Source organism: Salmo trutta, chromosome 37 (genome assembly GCF_901001165.1).
Source record: "Salmo trutta chromosome 37, fSalTru1.1, whole genome shotgun sequence".
Lineage (NCBI taxonomy): Eukaryota > Metazoa > Chordata > Actinopteri > Salmoniformes > Salmonidae > Salmo > Salmo trutta.
Genome location: NC_042993.1, coordinates 23644244 through 23667024, shown reverse-complemented (window position 1 = coordinate 23667024; position 22781 = coordinate 23644244). Strand labels below are relative to the sequence as shown.

The 22781-nt window shown below is 41.9% G+C and overlaps 3 protein-coding genes and 1 pseudogene across 6 annotated transcripts in view; 1 reads left to right on the top strand and 3 right to left on the bottom strand.

Annotated features, from left to right (window-relative positions):
* LOC115176915 (raftlin) overlaps window positions 1–4086 on the top strand; it is a 64429-nt gene extending 60343 nt beyond the window's left edge. For both annotated transcript variants that reach the window (XM_029737308.1, XM_029737307.1), the window contains exon 10: window positions 87–4086. In XM_029737308.1, coding sequence (XP_029593168.1) covers window positions 87–344 — 258 coding nt within the window. In that variant the 3' untranslated portion in view covers window positions 345–4086. The remainder of the gene's footprint in view (window positions 1–86) is intronic.
* Window positions 4087–9282: 5196 nt separating this feature from the next.
* Window positions 9283–13922, bottom strand: LOC115177023 (vitelline membrane outer layer protein 1). Its single transcript, XM_029737469.1, is given in 5 exon segments — window positions 9283–9441; window positions 9598–9744; window positions 9746–9908; window positions 13090–13202; window positions 13654–13922. Coding segments are annotated over 5 exon segments (675 nt in total). The 5' UTR covers window positions 13903–13922; the 3' UTR covers window positions 9283–9438.
* A 1456-nt stretch (window positions 13923–15378) lies between these two features.
* LOC115177064 (rano class II histocompatibility antigen, A beta chain-like) lies at window positions 15379–19113 on the bottom strand. Of its 3 annotated transcripts, none has more exons than XM_029737541.1 (6): window positions 18465–19113; window positions 17954–18108; window positions 17548–17829; window positions 17222–17333; window positions 17092–17120; window positions 15379–15640 (listed from the first exon to the last, which is right to left on the bottom strand). In XM_029737541.1, exons 1-5 carry the CDS (start codon window positions 18605–18607, stop codon window positions 17093–17095), a joined length of 720 nt encoding a protein of 239 aa, XP_029593401.1. In that variant the 5' UTR covers window positions 18608–19113; the 3' UTR covers window positions 15379–15640; window position 17092. The 3 variants fall into 3 exon arrangements, with proteins under 3 accessions (XP_029593401.1, XP_029593399.1, XP_029593400.1); XM_029737539.1 differs by having other exon boundaries at window positions 17954–18223; window positions 18465–18605; XM_029737540.1 differs by having other exon boundaries at window positions 15379–15637; window positions 17954–18223; window positions 18465–18605.
* A 350-nt stretch (window positions 19114–19463) lies between these two features.
* On the bottom strand, window positions 19464–21615 carry LOC115176510 (rano class II histocompatibility antigen, B alpha chain-like; annotated as a pseudogene).
* Between the last annotated feature and the right edge of the window lie 1166 nt (window positions 21616–22781).

Below are 22781 nucleotides of genomic sequence, written 5' to 3'. Positions count from 1 at the left end.
TTTTCAACGGTCTGTCTGTCCGTCTGTAACATGGCCAATAGAACAGCAGTTTAGAAATGTTCTTACACAAACATCCTGTCTTTCAGAAACTGATATTCAAAAGCAAGTCTAACAAGAACTCTATTAAAGATGCGTCAAAAAACAAGAAGAAGAAGAAAAACAAGCAATCGGCAGCAGAGAAAGATCTGGAAGATTCCAAGATTCTTGACGACGGGGAAAAGGTGGTCAAAGAGAGCAGGAACGTGAAGGAAAACATGGGGAACGAAGAGGAGACAGTGAAAGAGACGGAGGTAGAGACTGTGTGTAAAGAGGCGGAGGCTCCCTGTGAAGCGGAGGGAGAGTAAAAGGTTGAGGCAGAAACTGAGGAAGGGGTAGAAAGCGGGGTACAAACTGGGAAGGAGAGAGATGGAGCTGCAGGAAAAGATGACAAGAGTGACAAAGAGGGGAGAGTGGAGGAGGGAGAAGAAGCGGGGGCAGAGACTGAGCAGGAAAGACAGGGAGAGGGGGAGATTGTAGAAGAGAGAGAAAATGAGGTGGCAGTTGATGATGAAACCGAAACTACCAAGGGTTCAGAGGTGGAGGTGGAGACCAAAGAACAAGGGCAGAAAGAGGAGAAAGGGGAGGAGCTGAAATGGTAGTGAAGGAAAATGGGGTTGAGAGTAAGGAAGAGACAAATGGAGGGGAAGAGAGTGGAGAAACGGAGAATGTTGCCATGCAACAAGACCCACCTGACCAGGAAGAACAGGTAGTGCAAAAGGAAGTAAAAGATGATGGACAGGTCAAATTGACCAATCAATGCCCTGAAGAGAGTCAAAGGTTGAATGTGTAAACCTCTTCAGACATCACACCTAAGGGTTCTCCTACCCATCATTCATGTACCTACCAAACATAACCTGAGATAGGGGCTCCACAAGTCACCATTGAACAGCCTATATTGCTGCAACATCCTCCTACCATGTAATCACTCTATCCTCTGCAGCAGACATCTCTCCACAATGGACACATCTCTACCACAGATGGACACGCAACAGTCTCTCTCACAGCCTCAGACTGATCCTATACCTACACATAGTGAATGTACATAACTGAGAATGATGCGGGGGAGACTAATGTACGAGGGTCACTGGATATAATGGACAAGTTGATGGGACCAATGGGGCTTGGGTCTGAAGAAACAGACTTTAACCAGGCAAACTCGCTTGTCCTTATTTGTACAGTACCATAGTGGTACAGTTACTGTATGCCACATGGGTTTAGATGAGGAGCACTGTGGGAAATGTAGTGGCTGTTGTTGCGACAGGCAATCCAATGCAAGGTGAATGGAACTTGATTTACTTTTAGCCCGTAATGTAAAGTACTACAGATGATGCTGATAATCACTCTGATTCTTATAGTAGGTATGATACATTCGCCTTGCATTCCGTATGTGTCCATATCCAAGCCAAGTAAAGTGTTTGATAATGGAGTAAATCTCCATTGAACGAATGTGTGTGTTGAGTGAAGTGTGATGAGAACCAAACTTGGAAATGTTGAGTCAACTTTGAGAGTTTACACACGTTTGATTTTAATAGCTTTTCCAATCAATGGTCATTAAAAAGTACTTGGCAAGGTTATGGGCTTGGCCATGACTGGATGTTCAAGATAGAAACGGCGCACAGAGGAAGTAGAAAAACAAAAATGATTGAGCGTTTTGGAATAGCTGTGTTCGAATTGCCATTTTCCATTGACATTGGCTTTAATATTTCACCTCAAGCTTTTAAAGCCCCTCTTGACGGTGTCATTTCTGACAATACCAAAATCATAATGTAGTCTTTCAAGGTATCATGTTGCTTTCCATTTTAAAGTGGTGCTGCATCGATGCTGTGTGGAGAAATCATTAACCGGCTAATGGACTTTGTCAGCGGGGCGTCAGTCAAGTCATACATTTATATTGGGGGTCACTTATGTGGCTATTGACAGTGGAAAATCTCACCTCTCAAAATAACAAATAGCACTTCATCTGGATTGTGATTTTCATAGGGATTGATTCTTCTTGTGCTGCAGTTGCTAAGCAAAGTCTGTAGAAACCTGTATGTTTACAGATTAATATAGGCTTGTCGTCATTTTCTAAATGTGGTATTTTAATGAATAACCGACTGTTGGTATTGTTCATCTCAATGGCAGATGTATTGTATAGAATTCCAAACTGTGACCAGGATAGCCTTATTATGATACTGGGCCTAAATCGTCAAGTACAAATGTCAGAAGTTTGACAAATATCAAGGTGGTTTCAGTGTTATAGCCTGAGAGGGTTGCTACAATCAGTGTTTGAAGGTAATATGAAGGTAAGTTCAGTGTTCTCTGTTTTAGATTTGAACAGAAGGTAAGGGATTTGGCTTTACAAGGTGTTTTTGATTTGAAGTTAGGCTCAGTGTATTCTGTCGTGCTAACGCTAGCTGAAGTGTGCTTTCTAACGCTCATACTGGAGCTAGCTACCTCCTTAGGCATATTGGGGATTTGTAGCTATGGGGTCATCATTGCCAACTTTTTCCACCATATGGTCCATGCTGTGGGCGTGAGGTCATTACTAATGGCCAAGTGGTCAGGGGTCCTGTTTGAACCATGTTTGATGGATTTTCCACAGCTGCTACTTGTTCGAGTACAAAGGAGTTTGCCCACATGTCAAATAGCAGATTTGATATGAAGTCAGGATATTTTTTATTTTGTGATATTATCTGTGGTATTGTTTTTTTCCAGCGACACTTCGCGTTAGGCGATTATGAGCTTTAATAAGCACTTGTTTTATTCAACATATTTTATTTAGCTTTGCGGGTCACCGCTAGAGAGAGAATAGAAATGACTTGTCCGTTTTAATATTTGTGAGACTAGGACAAATATGAATAAGAAATGGAATTCTAAAGCACCCCTCTGATAAATGAAGAGATTATCTGGAACCTGAGACAGATTTCCCCATTGGCTTCTTATCAAGTCATTTTTTCTCTTTAGATTTAAACTAATCGCTTTCTGCCCAGATATAAGATCATGTAGGACTGTCATATTTCCTTATTCATACATTGTTTATTATGTGTTCATCAGTTCTGTTGTTCATACCAATTTGAGTCTTTTTTTTATATATATCTGTGATCCTTGTTCCTTTGTATATTATTTTACACTGAGATAATACTGCCTCTTCAAGTACAATGTACATTAAGTTGTGGTAGGAAAAGTGTGGAAAAATACAGCCAGGAACTATCAGGTGATCTCATGCATTGTATTTTAACACCTACAGCATTCCGGTAGGACACCATTAACATGGACAACTGTAACCTCCGCGGAGTTGGGTCATATGACACCAGGTCCTGTATCCGTTTGTGTTACCTGGGGGGTCGTGAACTCCATGCCCTCATCTCTCGTGATAAGAGATGATTAGTGATTTGTACATTCGCTCAGCTTTGACATAAGTAGACTCTGGGGAGAGTTGGGTAGACTACATTTTCCCTGATACTGAAAAGCAAAGGATATAGAGAGAAAAGTGAAGCGGGATCTGGCACTTCATCAGTTAAATTATGCTGAATGTTGTTTACTTACCCTTCCGTGACGAGGGAGACCTGTGACTAACGTAGACCAACCTCAGCCTTGTCTGGAACAAAAGCCTCCAACCCACTCGTGAAAAAAAGGTAATCTACTGTTTCCTGTCTTTATGTAACCATAATTGTCTAAAGCTGAGCAGTCAGTGGCAGTGCAATTGTTCTTGATAATGCTGTGCAAAATGTGTGTTCCAGGGTTCATTTCCTGTGTGTTATGATGTGAAATGGACAGATTAGAAATGACAGAAACATGATACAGTAGGATGGCAATCTCTTTATGTTGTCACTTAGCTTGCTCGTGGCCTCTGGAATTGTATTGTTAGGTTTCATCACCGATGTTACTGTTTATCACCTGCGCTGCCATTTTGAATGTTGAGTGTCTTTGATCATCGGCTACCGTCACGCACTGCAGTGTTTGTAAAAACAAAGGTATTCTTTGTGTTCACTTTTCATGGAAATGTCCACATCCCTACTGTTCATGACTGTACAATTTGTATATTATAAAATTATTTATATTTAATGTGCACCTGTGGTGTTTTCTTTCTAGATGAATTTTGAAAACCAATGCATTTTGCCATGTTTGGGGTCATTCCTAAACTCAAATCATTACCCAACACTACACATTTCACTCATCAGTGGTCTTTCAATTTTCAAGTCTCTTGTAAAGATTTATGTGCAACCTTCAATGTCTTAGATTCCGTAAACACAAACATGTTCCATTAGATAGTAGAATCACATGGATGGTTAAACATGACATTGGCCAGTGAGAAAAACAAGTTGAGACATGTTTTGTTCAGGTTCAGCTCTAAGGGCTCGATTCAGACTCAGAAAATCTATTCCTTGTTTGATTTATTAAGCACTTCTCAGTAGTTGGTATTCATACTTCCCGTATGCAGGTGTGTAACAGGCTTTGCAGGTGTGGCTACCTTGCACGCACTGAATAAATGTAATTCAACTGCTGAAAACCCTCTCACTTGCTGTCCAACAGATTTTCTCATGGAGTTTTCATTCAAAAGGGTTTTCAGTACATTTATCTAAAACCCGTTAAATACGGTGTACCTTTTAATTAAAATTTTCTCGACAGACACTGAGTTTACAAAACATTGGGAACACCTTCCTAATACTGAGTTGCACCTCCTTTTACCCTCAGAACAGCTTCAATTTGTCAGGGCATGGACTTTACAAGGTGTCAAGCGTTCCACAGGGATGCTGGCCCATGACTCCAATTCTTCCCACAGTTGTGTCAAGTTGGCTGGATGTCCTTTGGGTGGTGGACCATTCTTGATACACACGGGAAACATTTGTGCGTGAAAAACCCAGCAGCGTTGCAGTTCTTGACACACTCAAACCGGTGCGCCTGGCACCTACTACCATACCGCGTTCAAAGGCACTTAAATATTTTGGTCTTGCCCATTCACCCTCTGAATGGCACACATACACAATCCATGCCTCAGTTGTCTTAAGGCTTAAAAATCCTTCTTTAACCTGTCTCCTCCCCTTCATCAACACTGATTTTAGTGGATTTAACAAATTCTATCAATAAGGGATCATAGCTTTCACCTGGTCAGTCTGTCATGGAAAGAGCAGGTGTTCCTAATGTTTTGTACACTCAGTGTATATTGAGAGAATTGGTTCAGAATGGGAATTAATGAAAGAACCATCTTAATACACACATATTTATCTCCTTTCCGCCACCAGTTGGTCGATTTTAAAATACTCTGATCTTGTATATTATTTAGGGTAATTTATATTCACAATCCCCTTATCCAAACGGCTTGCTCATTTACCTAGCTCTTATCAATGTGTAAATTGCAGTGCATGGAGAACAGTGTTATTTCTATCGGGGGAAAAGAAAGTAGATGTTGTTCCACTTGGAACCGACAGGTTGTTGGACCTTATTCATCGTTTCATCATGTGTAAAGGTGGTGTAATTATGCCGTATTCTGACCTTGAATTAATTCCCTCATATCTGTAGACACACCTCCACCACACCTTCATTTCTTACATCTTCACCCAAAACGAATAGCGGTTGAATAACATGCTATTCTCAAGTTCAAGGTCAGAATACCCGTAGAGCTAAAGGTGCATAAAAAGGGAATTACATTTTATTTACACATGCTTAACTCGGGTCGGAATCGGCCCCCAAGTGAAGGGCTCTTGTAGGTTGGCCTTGGAGTGCTGAAAGAATGTAAAGAGGTAAATGCAGAAAACATTAGTCCCTCACAGTCTACAGTATAAGGACTCCATTGTTGGATCAGGCTGGACCTGAGTGCTGTAGCCATGCGCTTACGGACAATGTCATTTTCTTAGGCGGCACAAGGGGTAAAAAAACAGAACTATTGTTTAAAATCTGTCGTATCTGCTTATTACATTTTCATTACAGTTGATCAAATGTATAGGCATTATGCTGCTGTATTGAAATACATTACGTGGGCCCCATGTGTTCACAAATCATGGTAATGGTGCTTGTGAAAGCAAGCGTATTTCCGTAGAGTTTCACGGTCAGGGGTGATCTATACATCATGAGAGCTAGGAGCCCTGGGAAGGACAGGGTCATTATAATGTGGGCTATGAAACAACAACCACATTATTTCCATGTTGTCCACTACAGGAAACGTTAATAGATCTTAAATGACCAAGGGGACGAGGTGGACCACTAGAGTGTCAAAAATCCTCATTTCCAGCCTGCAGTTATAGTATTGAACAAATGTACTTTCGGCCTAAAGCGCTGTGGCCCATGGGGTTTACCACTAAGGCCTGAACTGATGTTGGGTTTGGGATAAAACTGCTGAATGTGGCATACTGAATGTCTGGAGAATTTTGGCGATCTTGTATTAAGATGGGAATTTATCAGACTAAGTCTTTCTATTTGTAAAATGATACGCCAAGGTTAATTTAAGGAATATCATTCTGTGCACAGAGGGCCATAAAGGTTAATTGATTTACTGCAAACTGTAAGAGGATACCCAAACTGTCTACGCAACCAGATCACTTCATCATTTCTGTTCCTCTACATTGTGTATACTGTTATTTTTACTGGTTTTCATCTAGTTGGTTCTGTCATACCACTCAAACTCAACTCTGGACCTCGCAGGCAGCACCATTGCTTTTTTTCTCCATTGTTCCCCTCTAACTAGGAACTGATTTAGACCTAGGACACCAGGTGGATGCAATTAATTATCCAGTAGAACAGAAAGCCAGCAGGCGCTGGACCTCATAGGGTAAGAGTTGAATACCGCTGTGTCATACCATCCATCCACTGAAACATGTCAATTCACCTCTAAGATAACACTGCCATCTAGTGGTCATGCCAGTCACCTGCTTATCTGGTTAGATGTACCTACCTCTGATGCTGCTCATGACTCAGCAAAGAAATGCATATTTTGTCTGCATTAAAACACTTCATGGTCTTATAAGGACCCTTTCAAAGTATCAACATACATAAACTCAGCAAAAAAAGAAACGTCCTCTCACTGTCAACTGCGTTTATTTTCAGCAAGCTTATGTGTAAATATTTGTATGAACATAAGATTCAACAACGGAGACACAACAACGAACAAGTTCCACAGACATGTGACTAACAGAATGGAATAATGTGTCTCTGAACAAAATCAAAAGTAACAGTCAGTATCTGGTGTGGCCACCAGCTGCATTAAGTACTGCAGTACATCTCCTTTTTATTTAACTAGGCAAGTCAGTTAAGAACAAATTCTTATTTTCAATGACTACCTAGGAACAGTGGGTTAACTGCCTTGTTCAGGGGCAGAACGACAGATTTTTTTTACCTTGTCAGCTCAGGGATTCATTCTTGCAACCTTTCGTTTACTAGTCCAACGCTCTAACCACTAGGCTACCTGCCGCTCCTCCTTATGGACTGCACCAGATTTGCCAGTTCTTACTGTGAGATGTTACCCCACTCTTCCACCAAGGCATCTGCCGGACATTTCTGGGGGGAATGGCCCAAACCCTCACCCTCCGATCCAACAGGTCCCAGACGTGCTCAATGGGATTGAGATCAGGGCTCTTCGCTGGCCATGGCAGAACACTGACATTCCTGTCTTGCAAGAAATCACGCACAGAACGAGCAGTATGGCTGGTGGCATTGTCATGCTGGAGGGTCATGTCAGGATGAGCCTGCAGGAAGGGTACCACATGAGGGAGGAGGATGACTTCCCACAGCGTTCAGATTGCCTGCAATGACAACAAGCTCAGTCCGAAGATGCTGTGACACACCACCCCAGACCATGACGGACCCTCCACCTCCAAATCGATCCCGCTCCAGAGTACAGGCCTCGGTGTAACGCTCATTCCTTCGACGATAAACACGAATCCGACCATCACCCCTGGTGAGACAAAACCGCGACTCATCAGTGAAGAGCACTTTTTGCCAGTCCTGTCTGGTCCAGCGACGGTAGGTTTGTGCCCATAGGCGACGTTGTTGCCGGTGATGTTTGGTGAGGACCTGCCTTACAACAGGCCTGCAAGCCCTCAGTCCAGCCTCTCTCAGCCTATTGCGGACAGTCTGAGCACTGATGGAGGGATTGTGCGTTCCTGGTGTAACTCAGGCAGTTGTTGTTGCCATCCTGTACCTGTCCCGCAGGTGTAATGTTCAGATGTACCAATCCTGTGCATGTGTTGTTACACGTAATGTCTGCCACTGCGAGGATGATCAGCTGTCCGCCCTGTAGCGCTGTCTTAGGCATCTCACAGTACGGACATTGCAATTTATTGCCCTGGCCACATCTGCAGTCCTCCTGCCTCCTTGCAGCATACCTAAGGCACGTTCACGCAGATGAGCAAGGACCCTGGGCATCTTTCTTTTGGTGTTTTTCAGAGTCAGTAGAAAGGCATCTTTAGTGTCCTAAGTTTTCATAACTGTGATCTTAATTGCCTACCGTCTGTAAGCTGTTAGTGTCTTGACGACCGTTCCACAGGTGCATGTTCATTAATTGTTTGTGGTTCATTGAACAAGCATGGGGAACTGTTTAAACCCTTTACAATAAAGATCTGTGAAGTTATTTGGATTTTTACAAATGATCTTTGAAGACAGGGTCCTGAAAAAGGGATGTTTATTTTGCTGAGTTTATATAGATGACCTATGTCATCACTCTTTACTATCACTCCAATCTAACCCACACGAAATGAAAGTATTGCGTACCAAGAGGCAATAAGTTTGAACTTAACTTGAGTTCACCAGAAGTTCACTCATTAGCATGAAAGAGAAACTCCAGAGCAGTGAATTATGGCTCATTATCAGTATGCCTCATGTTTGAGTAGCTGGTGATAACCATTGCTGCGCCGCTTGATAAAGTCACACGGTCCTTTTTCTCCACTTACACTGCGTTTGCAGATTACCCACTCACACATTAAACACAATTACCTCTGTGTACGCCAATCACCGCCTTATCGGACGCCGTCAGGCCTTTAAACTGTAAATTAATTAATAACCCTTGTCATTTCTTAATTAGCTCCCTTTCCAGGAGGAGAAATGCGTGTGTCAGCACCTCCATTTTGTGCACACTTGTTATGACTTTGCTTTGAGTTTATTGGTTCATTAGAGACGCTCTATGAAAACATGCTGTTCTCATGCTGATGAGGATGTCAGTGCGTATTGTGGAGTGATCTAGAGGGGTTCTTCAGCTCTGGTGAGTGGGTTATATTCAGTCACAGCTAATGTCATTTGTTTCAGCCTCACTGAACAAAGGAGCCATAAAGAGACAGTTGAATGATTTATTAGGTTTTAACCAGTGGTAGATTCAGATATTGGGTGTAGATTGGATTGAAGAGACCACGGGTCAGAGCCTGTGTGTTGACAGGTCTGGGCTGGTTGGTTGGTTGAGATTGGTCCAGAAGAGGTATCTCCCTCAGATGATTACTGTGAGGATAAGACAACAAAAAACACCAGAGGGTTAGAAAATGTGTGATATACTGTAGTGTTCCATAGCTGCCATGATATCAATATCATACACAAGACCAACTCATTCAGCCCCTCCATGATAAATGATCCGGTATGACAACCATCTTATCTCACCTGCTGGAGTTTGACGCAACAGTGGAAGCGCACGTCATTGAGAGATGAGTCATCCAGGCCGTACTGGTATTCCTCCATCTTGGTCTCGATGCCACAGATTCCTCCATCGCCACAATCCTGACTCCAGAGGCTGTACTCGCCTGCGTGTGTCCAGGCCGGCGCCTGTGAGGGTGGGGTTGCTGCTGCAGCGGAACCTGATGTTGTTGGCGGCTGTGTCGTCACCGAACAGACCCTGGTGGGGCTCCACACGCAGCTGGAAGGAAGTCAGCACACCCCTGGGGCAATACTGAGGGTCCGACCAGTCACCAAAGCTGGGAGAGGAAGAGAGAGAGGCATACAGAGGGAAGACGTGACATGGAATAATATTTCACGATCACAGCAGTCTGGAATGAGGTTTGACCATAGCTTTGAGACAGAGAAAAGAGGCACATTATGTAGAGAGTAGAAATGGGACATGGAATAACATCTCACTGCAGTTTGAAGATGCAGGGTTTAAGTCCATTTGTGTCTACTTTGAGCAATGAAATTGGACTGTTTTGTGTGCTGTTTGTTCTATACAAGACCAAGGTAATGTTACTTAAGCATCACTTGGTAGCCTGCATACAGTGCATAGTAAGTAATGGCTAACTTGGCTCGCTTGTACTATATAGTATCATACTCAGATACAAATAACAGCAGCGCCATCTATTGGCTTGGCGACATCTCGTAACAAGGACGATAAGAAGCATGTTGTTAAAGATGACATCAGGATGCATTACAGCTTTGATTTTGTTCAACAGGTAAGCAACATTTCCTACTTTATACTGATTAAGGACATAGATGGATAGATATACACAACAAAAACAATATATATGGGAGGCAGGCAAATACCTTTCACTGAGATGTGTAAAGACAGATTGACAGGGTTGAGACAATTAATTGTAATTTATCTTAATGTTCTTTTGTTGTTTGCAGGTGCACTATCCTTCTGACTCTGCAGCCAGGTCCCATCTACTTTTTAACTCCTCACAAGTGTGGCTTGTTTGGTGTCTGCTCTGAAGGAATACCACAACAAGTCAACTACTTGATTGATGAAGGCATGTCATCCAGCAAAGGCAGCAGCGCAGTCAACAACTACATTCACCGTTTCTTTACCAACTATGGAGTTGGGAAAACACATGTGGACCTGAATTGTGATAACTGCAGTGGCCAAAACAAGAACAAGTTTGTGCTCTGGTATTGTACCAGGCAGACCATGCACAAGCTCCTCCACAGTCTGGACCCAGACTGGTGCTTTGGCCTCATCAAGCAGCGCTTCAGAAAGACCAGAATGAACACTGAGATTGCTGGTGTTGTGAAGGACAGCACTGTGACAGGGGTCAACATCCCACAGCTGGTTGGACTGGAGGATGGTACTGTGCTGGTGGAAAGCTATGGCTGGCAACAACACCTGACTCAGATCAAGCAGTACCGGCACTTCAGGTGAATATCATTTTCATTGCATTGTATGAGGTTATTCTTATCTAAACTTGGGAGGTGAATTGATGTTGTGCAAGGTTGTAATGTATTTTTTGTTATTTCCTGTTTTACAGCTTTGATGCTCTGGAGCCTGGTGTTGTCGCCAAGGAGAGTTCAGACTCAGTCGGGACCAGGTTTCAGCTGCTGCACAACGCTGACATCCTTCCTCCCATAGATGGTCTGACTGTACAAGCAGCACCTGGACTGGACACAGCTAGACAAACTTATATTTTTGAGAAGATCAGGGAGTTTTGCGACGAAGAGGCTATGGACATCACATGCCCTGCACCAAAGTCAAGGGCAGGACAGAAACAGACTCTCCGAATATAGATTCCCTTGTTCATGCGTGGTTCGGATGGACCAGTCATCAGCACTGTCTGCAGTGCCTCTATTCAAATGACTCTCTCCTAACTACGTTGCTGCTACTATTTTTTATTGTCCTGCTGCTCAGCCACTTTACCCCTGATTGTATGCATATACTACCTCGTCTATCACTTTCGTTATTGATATGGTTTGTGTACATACTGTATATTTTATTTATATTGACACTATCCATTTCTGATATTGCAAGTAACCATTTGGCTGTACCTTTTACACCTTCTGTAGAGACCCATCCACTTAGTAAAATATTGATATATATCATGTCGTAACATGATTTTGTGACATACAACAATATCATGTGGCCGTATCATGTGTCCACCACACAAATATATGGAGCATGCATCTGTTTATGTACTGTACATGTGCAGCTCACTCAGGTTGCATGGCCTTAACTTATGTATGGAATACTATGTGATAAGTGCATGTGTAACAGTATATAAAGTATGCTAATGTTCTGGTGTTAAGGCATTTTGGCAGTGGTGTAAAGTTCTTAAGTAGTACTTTAAAGTATTTTTTGGGGGTATCTGTACATTACTTTATCATTTATATTTTTGGAAACTTTTACTTCACTACATTCCTAAAGAAAATAATGTACTTTTTACTCCATACATTTTTCCTGATACCCAAAAGTACTTGTTACATTTTTACAGGAAAATTGTCCAATTCACACACTTATCAAGAGAACATCTCGAGTCATCCCTACTGCATTTGATCTGGCAGACTCACTAAACATAAATGTTTCGTTTGTAAATTGTCTGAGTGTGCCTCTGGCTATCTGTCAAAAATAAATTACAAATTGGGCCATCTGGTTTAATATAAGGAATTTGAAATTATTTATTATTTTACTTTTGATACTTAAGTACATTTTAGCATTTAATTTACTTGACACTTAAGTATTTTTAAAACCAAATACTTTTGCTCAAGTAATATTTTACTGGATGACTTACTTTTACTTCAGTCATTTTCTATTAAGGTATGTTTACATTTACTCAAGTATGACAATTTTGTACTTTTATCACCACTGGATGTGGCTGGGGGTTATAGAATTTCTTTCACATGACCCATCAATTTAGACAAGTGTGATCTAACACTTATAAAATATTTTTATCTGGACACTTTGTTTACCTGGAATTTTTCCTTATTGTAGGCTACTACTTTTGGTCTTAATCTTTACTACACTACACACTGTTTAGCACATGACCTCACATGTGAATCCTTAAAGAGATGGGTGGGGCTGACTTAAAGGGGTGTGAACAATGCTGAATGGGTGTAGACAAAGGAGAGCTCTCCAGCAGCACCAAAACATTTATAGGCCCTTTTCTCAAAAGTGAATTTATCAACTATCAAAGCAGAATTCCTTTCCCATTGTTCCTCAAAACTGCAGTGTATGATATACCATTTTGTAGCTCTGAGTCTCTACTTTTTACCCATGTAAAAAAACCATGTCAAATGTTGCTACATAAGACAGAATCTAGGTGTTGAGTCACATTTCATCACTATAGTTTGAAATGCACTTTTACAGTTAAACCTGGGAAATATGATTATTTCCAATTGTGTCTACATTGAGCAATGTGATAGGCCGATATGAGGCATGTTGTTCTAGTCTGTACATACAATCCCGTGTGAGACTCAATGGTGTACAAGAAGCTCCTATCTTCGTCCTTAGCGCAGATCAAGCGAATGCCATTCAGGGCAGTATCATCCATACCGTACTGTTCGGACTCCACCTGAGAGAAGGTTAATGGACATATGCTAGCATTAGCTCAAACAGAAGAATGGTCTCGTAATACACAAATATGTTGATCATGTTTGGTAATGGATCAACACCATGAATACATTTTGATTACATCAAATTTAGGATTTGAATTGTGTAGAAAATAATTCAAATAAATGGGCTATTTGAAAATAGGCTTTTTGACCACACGGGACTGGAATTTAATCCCAGAATTGACTAATTGAAAGAAATGCTTTCCAAACAGGTAGATGTGTTTGAAATGTATGAAGGAGCCCTTGCTTACCCGGAGCATGAACCCAAAGGTGAAGAACTTACCCGGAGAATGAACCCAACGGTGAAGAACTTACCCGGAGCATGAACCCAACGGTGAAGAACTTACCCGGAGAATGAACCCAACGGTGAAGAACTTACCCGGAGCATGAACCCAACGGCGAAGAACTTACCCGGAGCATGAACCCAACGGCGAAGAACTTGTCGGGACACATCTCAGGCCAGGTCCAGTTCCCAAACTGCTCTCCATTGGGCACGGTGAGGAGGGAGGTGTAAGGCCTAGCGCTGTATTGGATACCAGCACGCTCCACATAGGGCTGCTCCTCGGGCAATATAGCTAGGCATGACCCAAGGGCCAGCACAGCCAGGAAGGACAGAGCAGTGAACAGAGGGGTAGTCATGTTGACAGAAGTCAGTCTCATCCACAGAAGGGATGGAACAAAGGCAGTGAACTCTTATAGCCTTCCTCACTCACGCCTCCAAAATGGTGTCTCCATACTGTTATCAGTATTAATCATTTACAACACTGTGGTCTGGCCATGGGAAGAGGCAGGTGGTACTAGGACTTAGAGTTAAAAATAACAATACTGTCAGTGACTTCAAAAGCAGCTGGTATAGTCTCAATGAACTGTTAATAATTTGTCATACCAAAGTATGACCCATGTTGTATATTAGTAATTTGACTGTTTACATGCTATGACGTAAAGAAAACATTTAATTGTCAGAAACCAGGTCCAAAGCTGATTTTTTTTGGCGCGACAGAGTGAACCAAAAAATAACATATGTTAATCGTGGTCTTTATTATCAAAATAGATCAGTTAATTTACAATGATTTCAAAATGTTAATTTTCTTACACCTCATATAAAGAGCCTTTCTGTTATCGCTGTGCCTGTGCAGTCCCAAGGCAACTGAAGTAAATTGTTTTCATTTGACAGGACTTGCATAATGAGTAGCCTTTTCTCCTGTCTGGTATAACAGAAAGCTGTGATATTTTATGGTTTTTCGCTATAGTTGACGTTCAAACAATTCTATGCATGTTAATGAGTCTATATTTCCAATTAAATAAAGACCGAAAAAATGACCTTGTTGTATAACCTCTTGTATCCCCTGTATCTAGCATTATCGTCTAAATGCACATCAATTACCTGCACATATGTTAACATTTCATACAGTCAGGTCCATAATTATTAGCAAAAAATCTATTATATAAAAACACAAATATTATAAAAATACTAATTATACTAATACAAGAGCATAAAGAAATAGATTTTGTTTAACAAGTAATACAAATCTAAAAAAATACACTTTGTACTCCTGTTTTCTGTACTCCAGCAGCCTGTCCTTGCAAGGATAACAGTATTTTTCTCAAATATTCTATGAGTTGGAGAACACATTGGGAGGGATCTTAGACCATTCCTCCATACAGAATCCTTCCAGATCATTGATATCCTTTGTCTGCTCTTATAGACTGCCCTCTTCAATTCAAACCAATTGGGTTCAAGTCCGGAGACAGCCATTGCAAAATGTTGATTTTGTAGTCAATTAACCATTTCTTGGTGGATTTTGATGTGTGCTTGGGGTTATTGCCTTGCTGGAAGATCCACTTGTGGCCAAGTGTCAGCCTCCTGGCAGAGGCAACAAGGTTTTTGTGTCAAATGTCCTGGGACTGGTTATGATGTTCATGATGCAGTTGACCTTAACAAGGATCAAGGATGCGCCACCATATTTTACCATAGGTATGAGGTACTTTTCTGCATACTGTCAACGGCAAACCCACCACTGGTGTGCGTGGCCAAAAAGCTTTATTTTCATGCCATCGGCCCAACACTGCCTGGAGGTTGATAGACGGCATAAGGACTTGGAACCAGAGCTATGGACAAATGACATGAAAATAGAGCTCTTTTATAGACTTTATTGCTCATCTTTATCAAGGGTGCCAATAATTATGGATCTGACTGTAGTGTTTGAAAATATAAGCTAGGAAAGTCCCACACTAGCAAACAATGAATGGTAAGCAAACTGATTCCATCACATGGACACAATTTGAATAGTATGGTAAAAAACAAAACGTATTACTTCTGCTTTGTTAACCAGTGGCATTTTGGGCAAAGAAAGAGTTCTCTCTTATGCCATGCACATGGAAGCAGTCAATTGACCTGCTGGAAAGAAGAAAAAAATATGAAAATGTGACATTTGGGTACACAAAGATTGTCTATGCAATTCTCTGTTTTGATGTATGGAAAGTAAAGATTCCGGCAGTATATATCAGACATGTTAGACATTACTGTGCAGCCGTATTCATCGACCTGGACAAGGCGTTCGACTCTGTCAATCACCACATTCTTATCGGCAGACTCAACAGCCTTGGTTTCTCAAATGGTTCACCAACTACTTCTCAGACAGAGTTCAGTGTGTCAAATCGGAGGGCCTGTTGTCCGGACCTCTGGCAGTCTCTATGGGGGTGCCACAGGGTTCAATTCTCGGGCCGACTCTTTTCTCTGTATACATCAATGATGTCGCTCTTGTTGCTGGTGATTCTCTGATCCACCTCGACGCAGACGACACCATTCTGTATACTTCTGGCCCTTCTTTGGACACTGTGTTAACTAACCCCCAGACGAGCTTCAATGCCATACAACTCTCCTTCCGTGGCCTCCAACTGCTCTTAAATACAAGTAAAACTAAATGCATGCTCTTCAACTGATCACTGCCCGCACCTGCCCGCCCGTCCAGCATCACTACTCTGGACGGTTCTGACTTAGAATATGTGGACAACTACAAATACCTAGGTGTCTGGTTAGACTGTAACCTCTCCTTCCAGACTCACATTAATCATCTCCAATCCAAAATTAAATCTAGAAACAGCTTTCAATTTGCAACAAAGTATCCTTCACTCATGCTGCCAAACATAACCTCATAAAATTGACTATGCTACCGATCCTTGACTTCGGCAATGTCATTTACAAAATAGCCTCCAACACTCTACTCAGCAAATTGGATGCAGTCTATCACAATGCCATCCGTTTTGTCACTAAAGCTCTCGTTGGCTGGCCCTCACTTCATATTCGTTGCCAAACCCACTGGCTACAGGTCATCTATAAGTCCTTGCTAGGTAAAGCCCTTATCGCAGCTCACTGGTCACCATAGCAGCACCCACCCGTAGAACGCGCTCCAGAAGGTATATTTCACTGGTCACCCCCAAAGCCAATTCCTCCTTTGGCCACCTTTCCTTTCCGGTTCTCTGCTGCCAATGACTGGAACGAAGTGCAAAAATCACTGAAGCTGAGACTCATATCTCCCTCACTAACTTTAAGCATCAGCTGTCAGAGCAGCTCACAGATCATTGCACCTGTACATAGCCCATCTGTAAATAGCCCATCCAACTACCTCATCCCCATATTGTTATTTCTTTTTTTGCTCCTTTGCACCCCAGTATCTCTACTTGCACATTCATCTTCTGCACATCTATCACTCCAGTGTTTAATTGCTAAATTGTAATTACTTCGCCACTACGGCCTATTTATTGCCTTACCTCCCTAATCTTACCTCATTTGCACACACTGTATTTTTTTGCAAAATATGTCAAACACAATATAGAAAAATGCCTTACCTTATCTATTCACACGCCTAAAGCCTGACCTGAAACAGTAAAATATGTCTACATTATGAAACTTCTTGAAATCGAAAATACAATACATACATAAAATCTCTGTCCATTGTGTGATAATGTTGTGACTTACCTGTTCTTCCACCAGTAGTAAACTCCTCCTCCAATAGCCATGGCTACACCAATGAAAACGGAACACACCCCTATTGCCATTTTAAACAATTTAGCATCCAGGCCTGAGGTATCTGGGAATGGAATTATGTAAAACAAGACATCACACTACCACAAGGCTGCTACCAATCCAGTAACTTCAAATCTATTGACATTTTCATGAAAACACTACTATAAGCAGAATGTTCCTCCCTCTTTCTGTACCCCTCTCCCCTACATTTCCATTCCAACTGTCCTCCCCTCCCTCCAGACCACAACAACACTCTCTCTCTTCCCCAGGTCTCTCACCCCAGACCACCTCCAGTGGTTCATCTAGGCTGGGGTGCTCAACCATGCAGCTTACACTCTCCCCTCTCCGAGGCCTGAACTCTAGGTAGGAGTGGAGCTGGTAGCTCCAGTCCCCGTTAGCCAGTGTGTCAGTGGAGGTCACGGCTGTGGTGGTCTCCAGCCCGTCTCTCAGCCAGCTCACCCTCACCTCCTGAGGGTAGAAGCCTAGAACGCTGCACTCCAGCATGGACGGCTCCCCGTAGCGAGAGGGCTTGGTCAGGCGGACTTTGACAATGGGAGGCACTGGGACATAGGATGACGTAGAAATTAAGTTGTCTGTCTGATGAAAGTTCCCGGCCTGAAACATCAACATTTTTAATAATGTTGCAAATTACTAAGAAAGGAAAGAAACATAAAAATGACTTACCTATTCTTTCCAAAGTGCTCAGTTTGAAGAATCTTGCACTGTATCGGCAAATAGTCTCCACTTCTGCTTTCCTTATAGCCATTTTCCAAGCTTGGCTGTTGTAGCGATCTGCATTGCGTATGCCAAACTCCTCAAAACCCACATACTTCTGAACCCTGGAGTCATAGATGGTGGTCAATTTTTGGTTGAATATGTTTTTCACAAAGTAGATCATATTGTCAATGGTGTCATCATATTCACAGTCAACTATCCCCTGGAACTGGTACCCACCTGAAAAAAAATATATATATAATTTGGACAGTTGTATCCCTTTCCATGTAGTTATGCAATGAGGTACACTCAAAAAATATGTTGTTGCTTATTGATTCAGGTAAATCTCCTTATCATTGCCTTTGTGGAGTCGTTATAGTGTATTGTTACAAAAGATCTGTCAACTTAATTTGATACATTCTTCATAATATACAGTATGTTAGACACATCATGCATTTCATCAAAAAATAGACTGACTCACCTGCTGGTGTTGCCCAGGTCTGAATGACAGAAAGTCCAGCCATCCAATAGACCCAGCAGAGAGCCATGGTGTATCCAGTCACTCAGATAGAGACAACTACACTGAAGTCTACCAGTTGAAGCAGCTATCATTGACAGGTACATCCCAATGTGTGACGAACAAAATTAAGCTCCACCTTGGTATCCAATAAGGTCCCCCCTTGCTATACTGCTGTAAAGTGTTTCTGATATTGAGTGAAAATGGTTGTTTTCCCCTCACCACTCAATTTTTTTTATATGTTTTGTACGGTAAGTGATAATCTGTGGAATGAGTTGAAGTTAATATCAGCCCTCACATGGACAGAACGAGATACTTCTGGTTCGGGTGGTGTGTTAGCAAAATATCAATTTCCTCATATGGTTGCCCTGAGTCACTGCATTATCTTTGTGCAACAGTAACCAACCACTTCCTTTTATACAAAAGTATAATAGCCAGGGCTAACCATGTTGCAGGTTTACAAACTGAGAAGTACACCTAAGGGAAGAAATCACCCACAAAGTATATAGTAACAAGTATTTCTTATTTTCATGTAATACAGAAATGTGACATTGAATAAATGTGTAGTGCCTACATTGCCAAAGCAAAAAAAGAATGTCCCAATCTGAAAAACAATTAAGGAGTATTTTATTAAGATTATTGATCAAATGTAGGAAATAGTGAACTGCATTATATTGGTCGCCAGCGTAGTTGTAGGTTGCTGAATATGATAATTGTCCTTGGTATTGTTGCATGGAGCCCAAGCAGACCTCTTGGCTTTTTTGATAAACCAGACTCCTGTTGCTACTCCCACCACTCCTAGAGTCACACATCCAACACACACTGCTGTCTCCACAGTCTGGTGGTCCGTGTGCACTTCAACCTCTGTGGACATATAGTGAAGAAACAATTCATTTGTTAGTGTCCCTAATACAGTATTAATAACATCCCACCTTTCTCTGTGTCGTACCCTACAGTATAAGGTCACACCAGCAGTGACTCACCCCAGATCCTGGTGAGGGGTTCCTGCAGACTGACGTGACCCACACTACATGAGTAGATGTCCCCCATCCTGAGGTGTGATGCTCAGGTAGGAGAAGATCCTAAAGCTGAAGTCTTCATTGGAGTAGTACTGGGTCTGAATGATGGTCCTCTCTGCCACCGGCTGCTCGTTCCTGGTCCAAGTCACATCCACGGGTGTTGGGTGGAAATCACTGACCCGGCAGATGAGTGTGTTGGGGACCCCCAGCTCCACCTCTCTCTGGGAGTATATGTGGGAGGTGGGCACCTCTGTTGGGGGGGGGGGGGGGGGGTGTTCTAATTTGGGCACTCCTTCGTCCTCTCACCTCGGTGACCCGAAAACCGATGAGTGGTAGAGTGATCGAGAAGAGTGTCAATTTGTTATTATGCTGCATGAATTTCAGCAAATAACCTGCACCCTTTTTTGTCCATTGTTTTGTGCGCTCCCGAGTGCGGATCAAATCAAAGTTTATTTGTCAGTGTGCCGAATACAACAGGTGTAGACCTTAGTGAAATGCTTACTTAAAAATTGCACTGTTGGTTAGGGCTTGTAAGTAAAACATTTCTTTTTTAAAATAGGTATTAGGTAAACAAAAGATAAGAAAAAAAAAAAAAAAAAATGGCAGTGAAAATAACAGTAGCGAGGCTATATACAGGTGGTACCAGTACAGAGTCAATGTGCGGGGGCACCGGTTAGTCGGGCTAATTGAGGTAATATGTACATGTAGGGATAGTGTTCACACCAGTCCAAACGAACTGAACTAAGGGGCTAAATGCACCAGAGTTCGGAAAAAACGCACCAAACCAATTTGTTATATAAGACACCTTAGTCCACTGCGCCACCAGGATGGAGCTAGCATTTTAAGGCATACAAAGCTGTTCATTTTAGTCTATTCAAACAGACCCCATTTCAAAGAAAACAAGTACTCATTAAGATCAGGTGTGGTCAATTAATGGGCATGGCCATAACACCTGAACACACTTAACAAGATAGAGGATAGAGTGTTTTATTGATGCTGAGAACAGAATGTATATGTTTCTCAATAACATTATTAGAACGTTAAACATTTTCTTGTGGTTTTTAATGGAATGTCTTAACATTCTCTGTACAATGAGAACGTGGCAAAATAGAACCATGAGGAAAAGTTATGCTGAAGTACTGAAATTCCCACACAAGAATGTTGTTTCTTAACCTTCTCTGAACTATTTGAGAACATTCCCAATATCAAACCACTTTGTCAAGTTCCTTAAATGTGCTGAGAATGTTCCAAAGCCAAGCAACTATCCTGCACCATTCTCAGAAAGTTGTGGGAAGGTTGTATGCATAATAACCATAGGACAACCACGCTCTCACCGAGCTCTAAGAAACATTCTCAGAAATAGTTCTCAGATAATGTGTTAGCTGGGGTGTGACTTTGCAGAAACAGCACTCACCTATTGCCTCTGGCGGGCTCTTTTCTCCCACAATGCAGCGGGGGTTGTTGTACTGGCAAGTTCCGAGGGACACGTACACTTCGTGAGGCAGTCCTGGGTCAGGGGTCCACTGCTGGGCGAACTCTGACAGACGCCGCTCTACCTGGTAGGTAATGGGGTCAACGTAGAAGAGCTCATCTCCACCAAACTCCACGTCATACTCTTCGTCGCTGGGGACGTTTTTTTGGCAGAAGGTCAAAAACCGCAGCAAATGTTTGCCTGTGTTCAATAACAGAAGTTGAGACGGAAAATGGCACATCTTACTGTCTAGTACCATGCTTTGCCAAAAGGTACAAGAGATGTTGAACGCAATATAATTAATTTAGTTACACCTTTCAGTAAAATGTTGTTTTAATAACAATGGGAACTGATATAAAGCAGCTGTCTGCATCTATGGGTTTACGGAATAGAATACCGGAACGCAGTATGGGTTAACACTGCTAAAGGGATTCTTCCAAGCAAAATAATTCCCAGTCTGGTTCCTCTCTCTCTCATATGAAAAGAGTAAAAGTGGACTTACTTTGGCAGTGTGACAGTAGACAAACACCCAGTATAAAAGCCAGGAACACTCTGCACCCCATCCTAAGTGCACTTGTCCAGTGAGCCTTATCAGTAATGTTCCGTTTCTTGTGTTGCACTCCAAACAGTGCTGCTGAAGGTGTCAGGTGACTTCCTCAATATCATCAGCCAATCAAATCTTTTATCTGGATGACACTGATGTTATTACTAGAGGTCGGCCGATTAATCGGAATGGTCCATTAATTAGGGCCGATTTCAAGTTTTCATAACAATCGGAAATCTGTATTTTTGGACACCGATTTTTTTTTTACACCTTTATTTAACTAGGCATGTCAGTTAAGAACACATTCTTATTTTCAATGACGGCTTAGGAACGGTGGGTTAACTGCTTTGTTCAGGGGCAGAACGACAGATTTTTACCTTGTCAGCTCGGGGATTCAATCTTGCAACGTTACGGTTAACTAGTCCAACGCTCTAACCACCTGCTTTACATTACACTCCACGAGGAGCCTGCCTGTTACGCAAATGCAGTAAGAAGCCAAGGTAAGTTGCTAGCTAGCATTAAACTTATCTTATAAAAAACAATCAATCAATCATAATCACTAGTTAAACTAGTAATATCATCAACCATGTGTAGTTATCTAGCCTGTCCTGCATTGCATATAATCGCATAGGTACACGTTGCTCCAACGTGTACCTAACCATAAACATCAATGCCTCTCTTAAAATCAATACACAAGTATGTATTTTTAAACCTGCATATTTAGTTAATATTACCTGCTAACATGAATTTATTTTAACTAGGGAAAATGTGTCACTTCTCTTGCAACAGAGTCAGGGTATATGCAGCAGTTTGGGCCGCCTGGCTCGTTGCGAACTGTGAAGACTATTTCTTCCTAACAAAGACAGCCGACTTTGCCAAACGGGGGATGATTTAACAAAAGAGCATTTGCGAAAAAAGCACAATCGTTGCACGACTGTACCTAACCATAAACATCAATGCCTTTCTTAAAATCAATGCACAGAAGTATATATTTTTAAACCTGCATATTTAGCTAAAAGAAATCCAGGTTAGCAGGCGATATTAACCAGGTGAAATTGTGTCACTTCTCTTGCGTTCATTGCATGCAGAGTCAGGGTATATATGCAACAGTTCGGGCCGCCTACTTGTTGCGAACTAATTTGCCAGAATTTTCCGTAATTATGACATAACATTGAAGGTTGTGCAATGTAACAGGAATATTTAGACTTAGGGATGCCACCCGTTAGATAAAATACAGGACGGTTCCG

What these genes read in the sequence shown, in the direction of transcription:
- LOC115177064 (XM_029737539.1), bottom strand. Translation starts at nt 18,531, where the DNA reads ATGGCTCTCTGCTGGGTCTATTGGATGGCTGGACTTTCTGTCATTCAG. An exon ending in GACCTGGGCAACACCAGCAG is followed by an intron (nt 18,224 to 18,464) that starts GTGAGTCAGTCT and finishes ATTTTTTTTCAG; the next exon opens with GTGGGTACCAGTTCCAGGGG. An exon ending in ACCACTGGAGGTGGTCTGGG is followed by an intron (nt 17,334 to 17,547) that starts GTGAGAGACCTG and finishes TTCCATTCCCAG; the next exon opens with ATACCTCAGGCCTGGATGCT.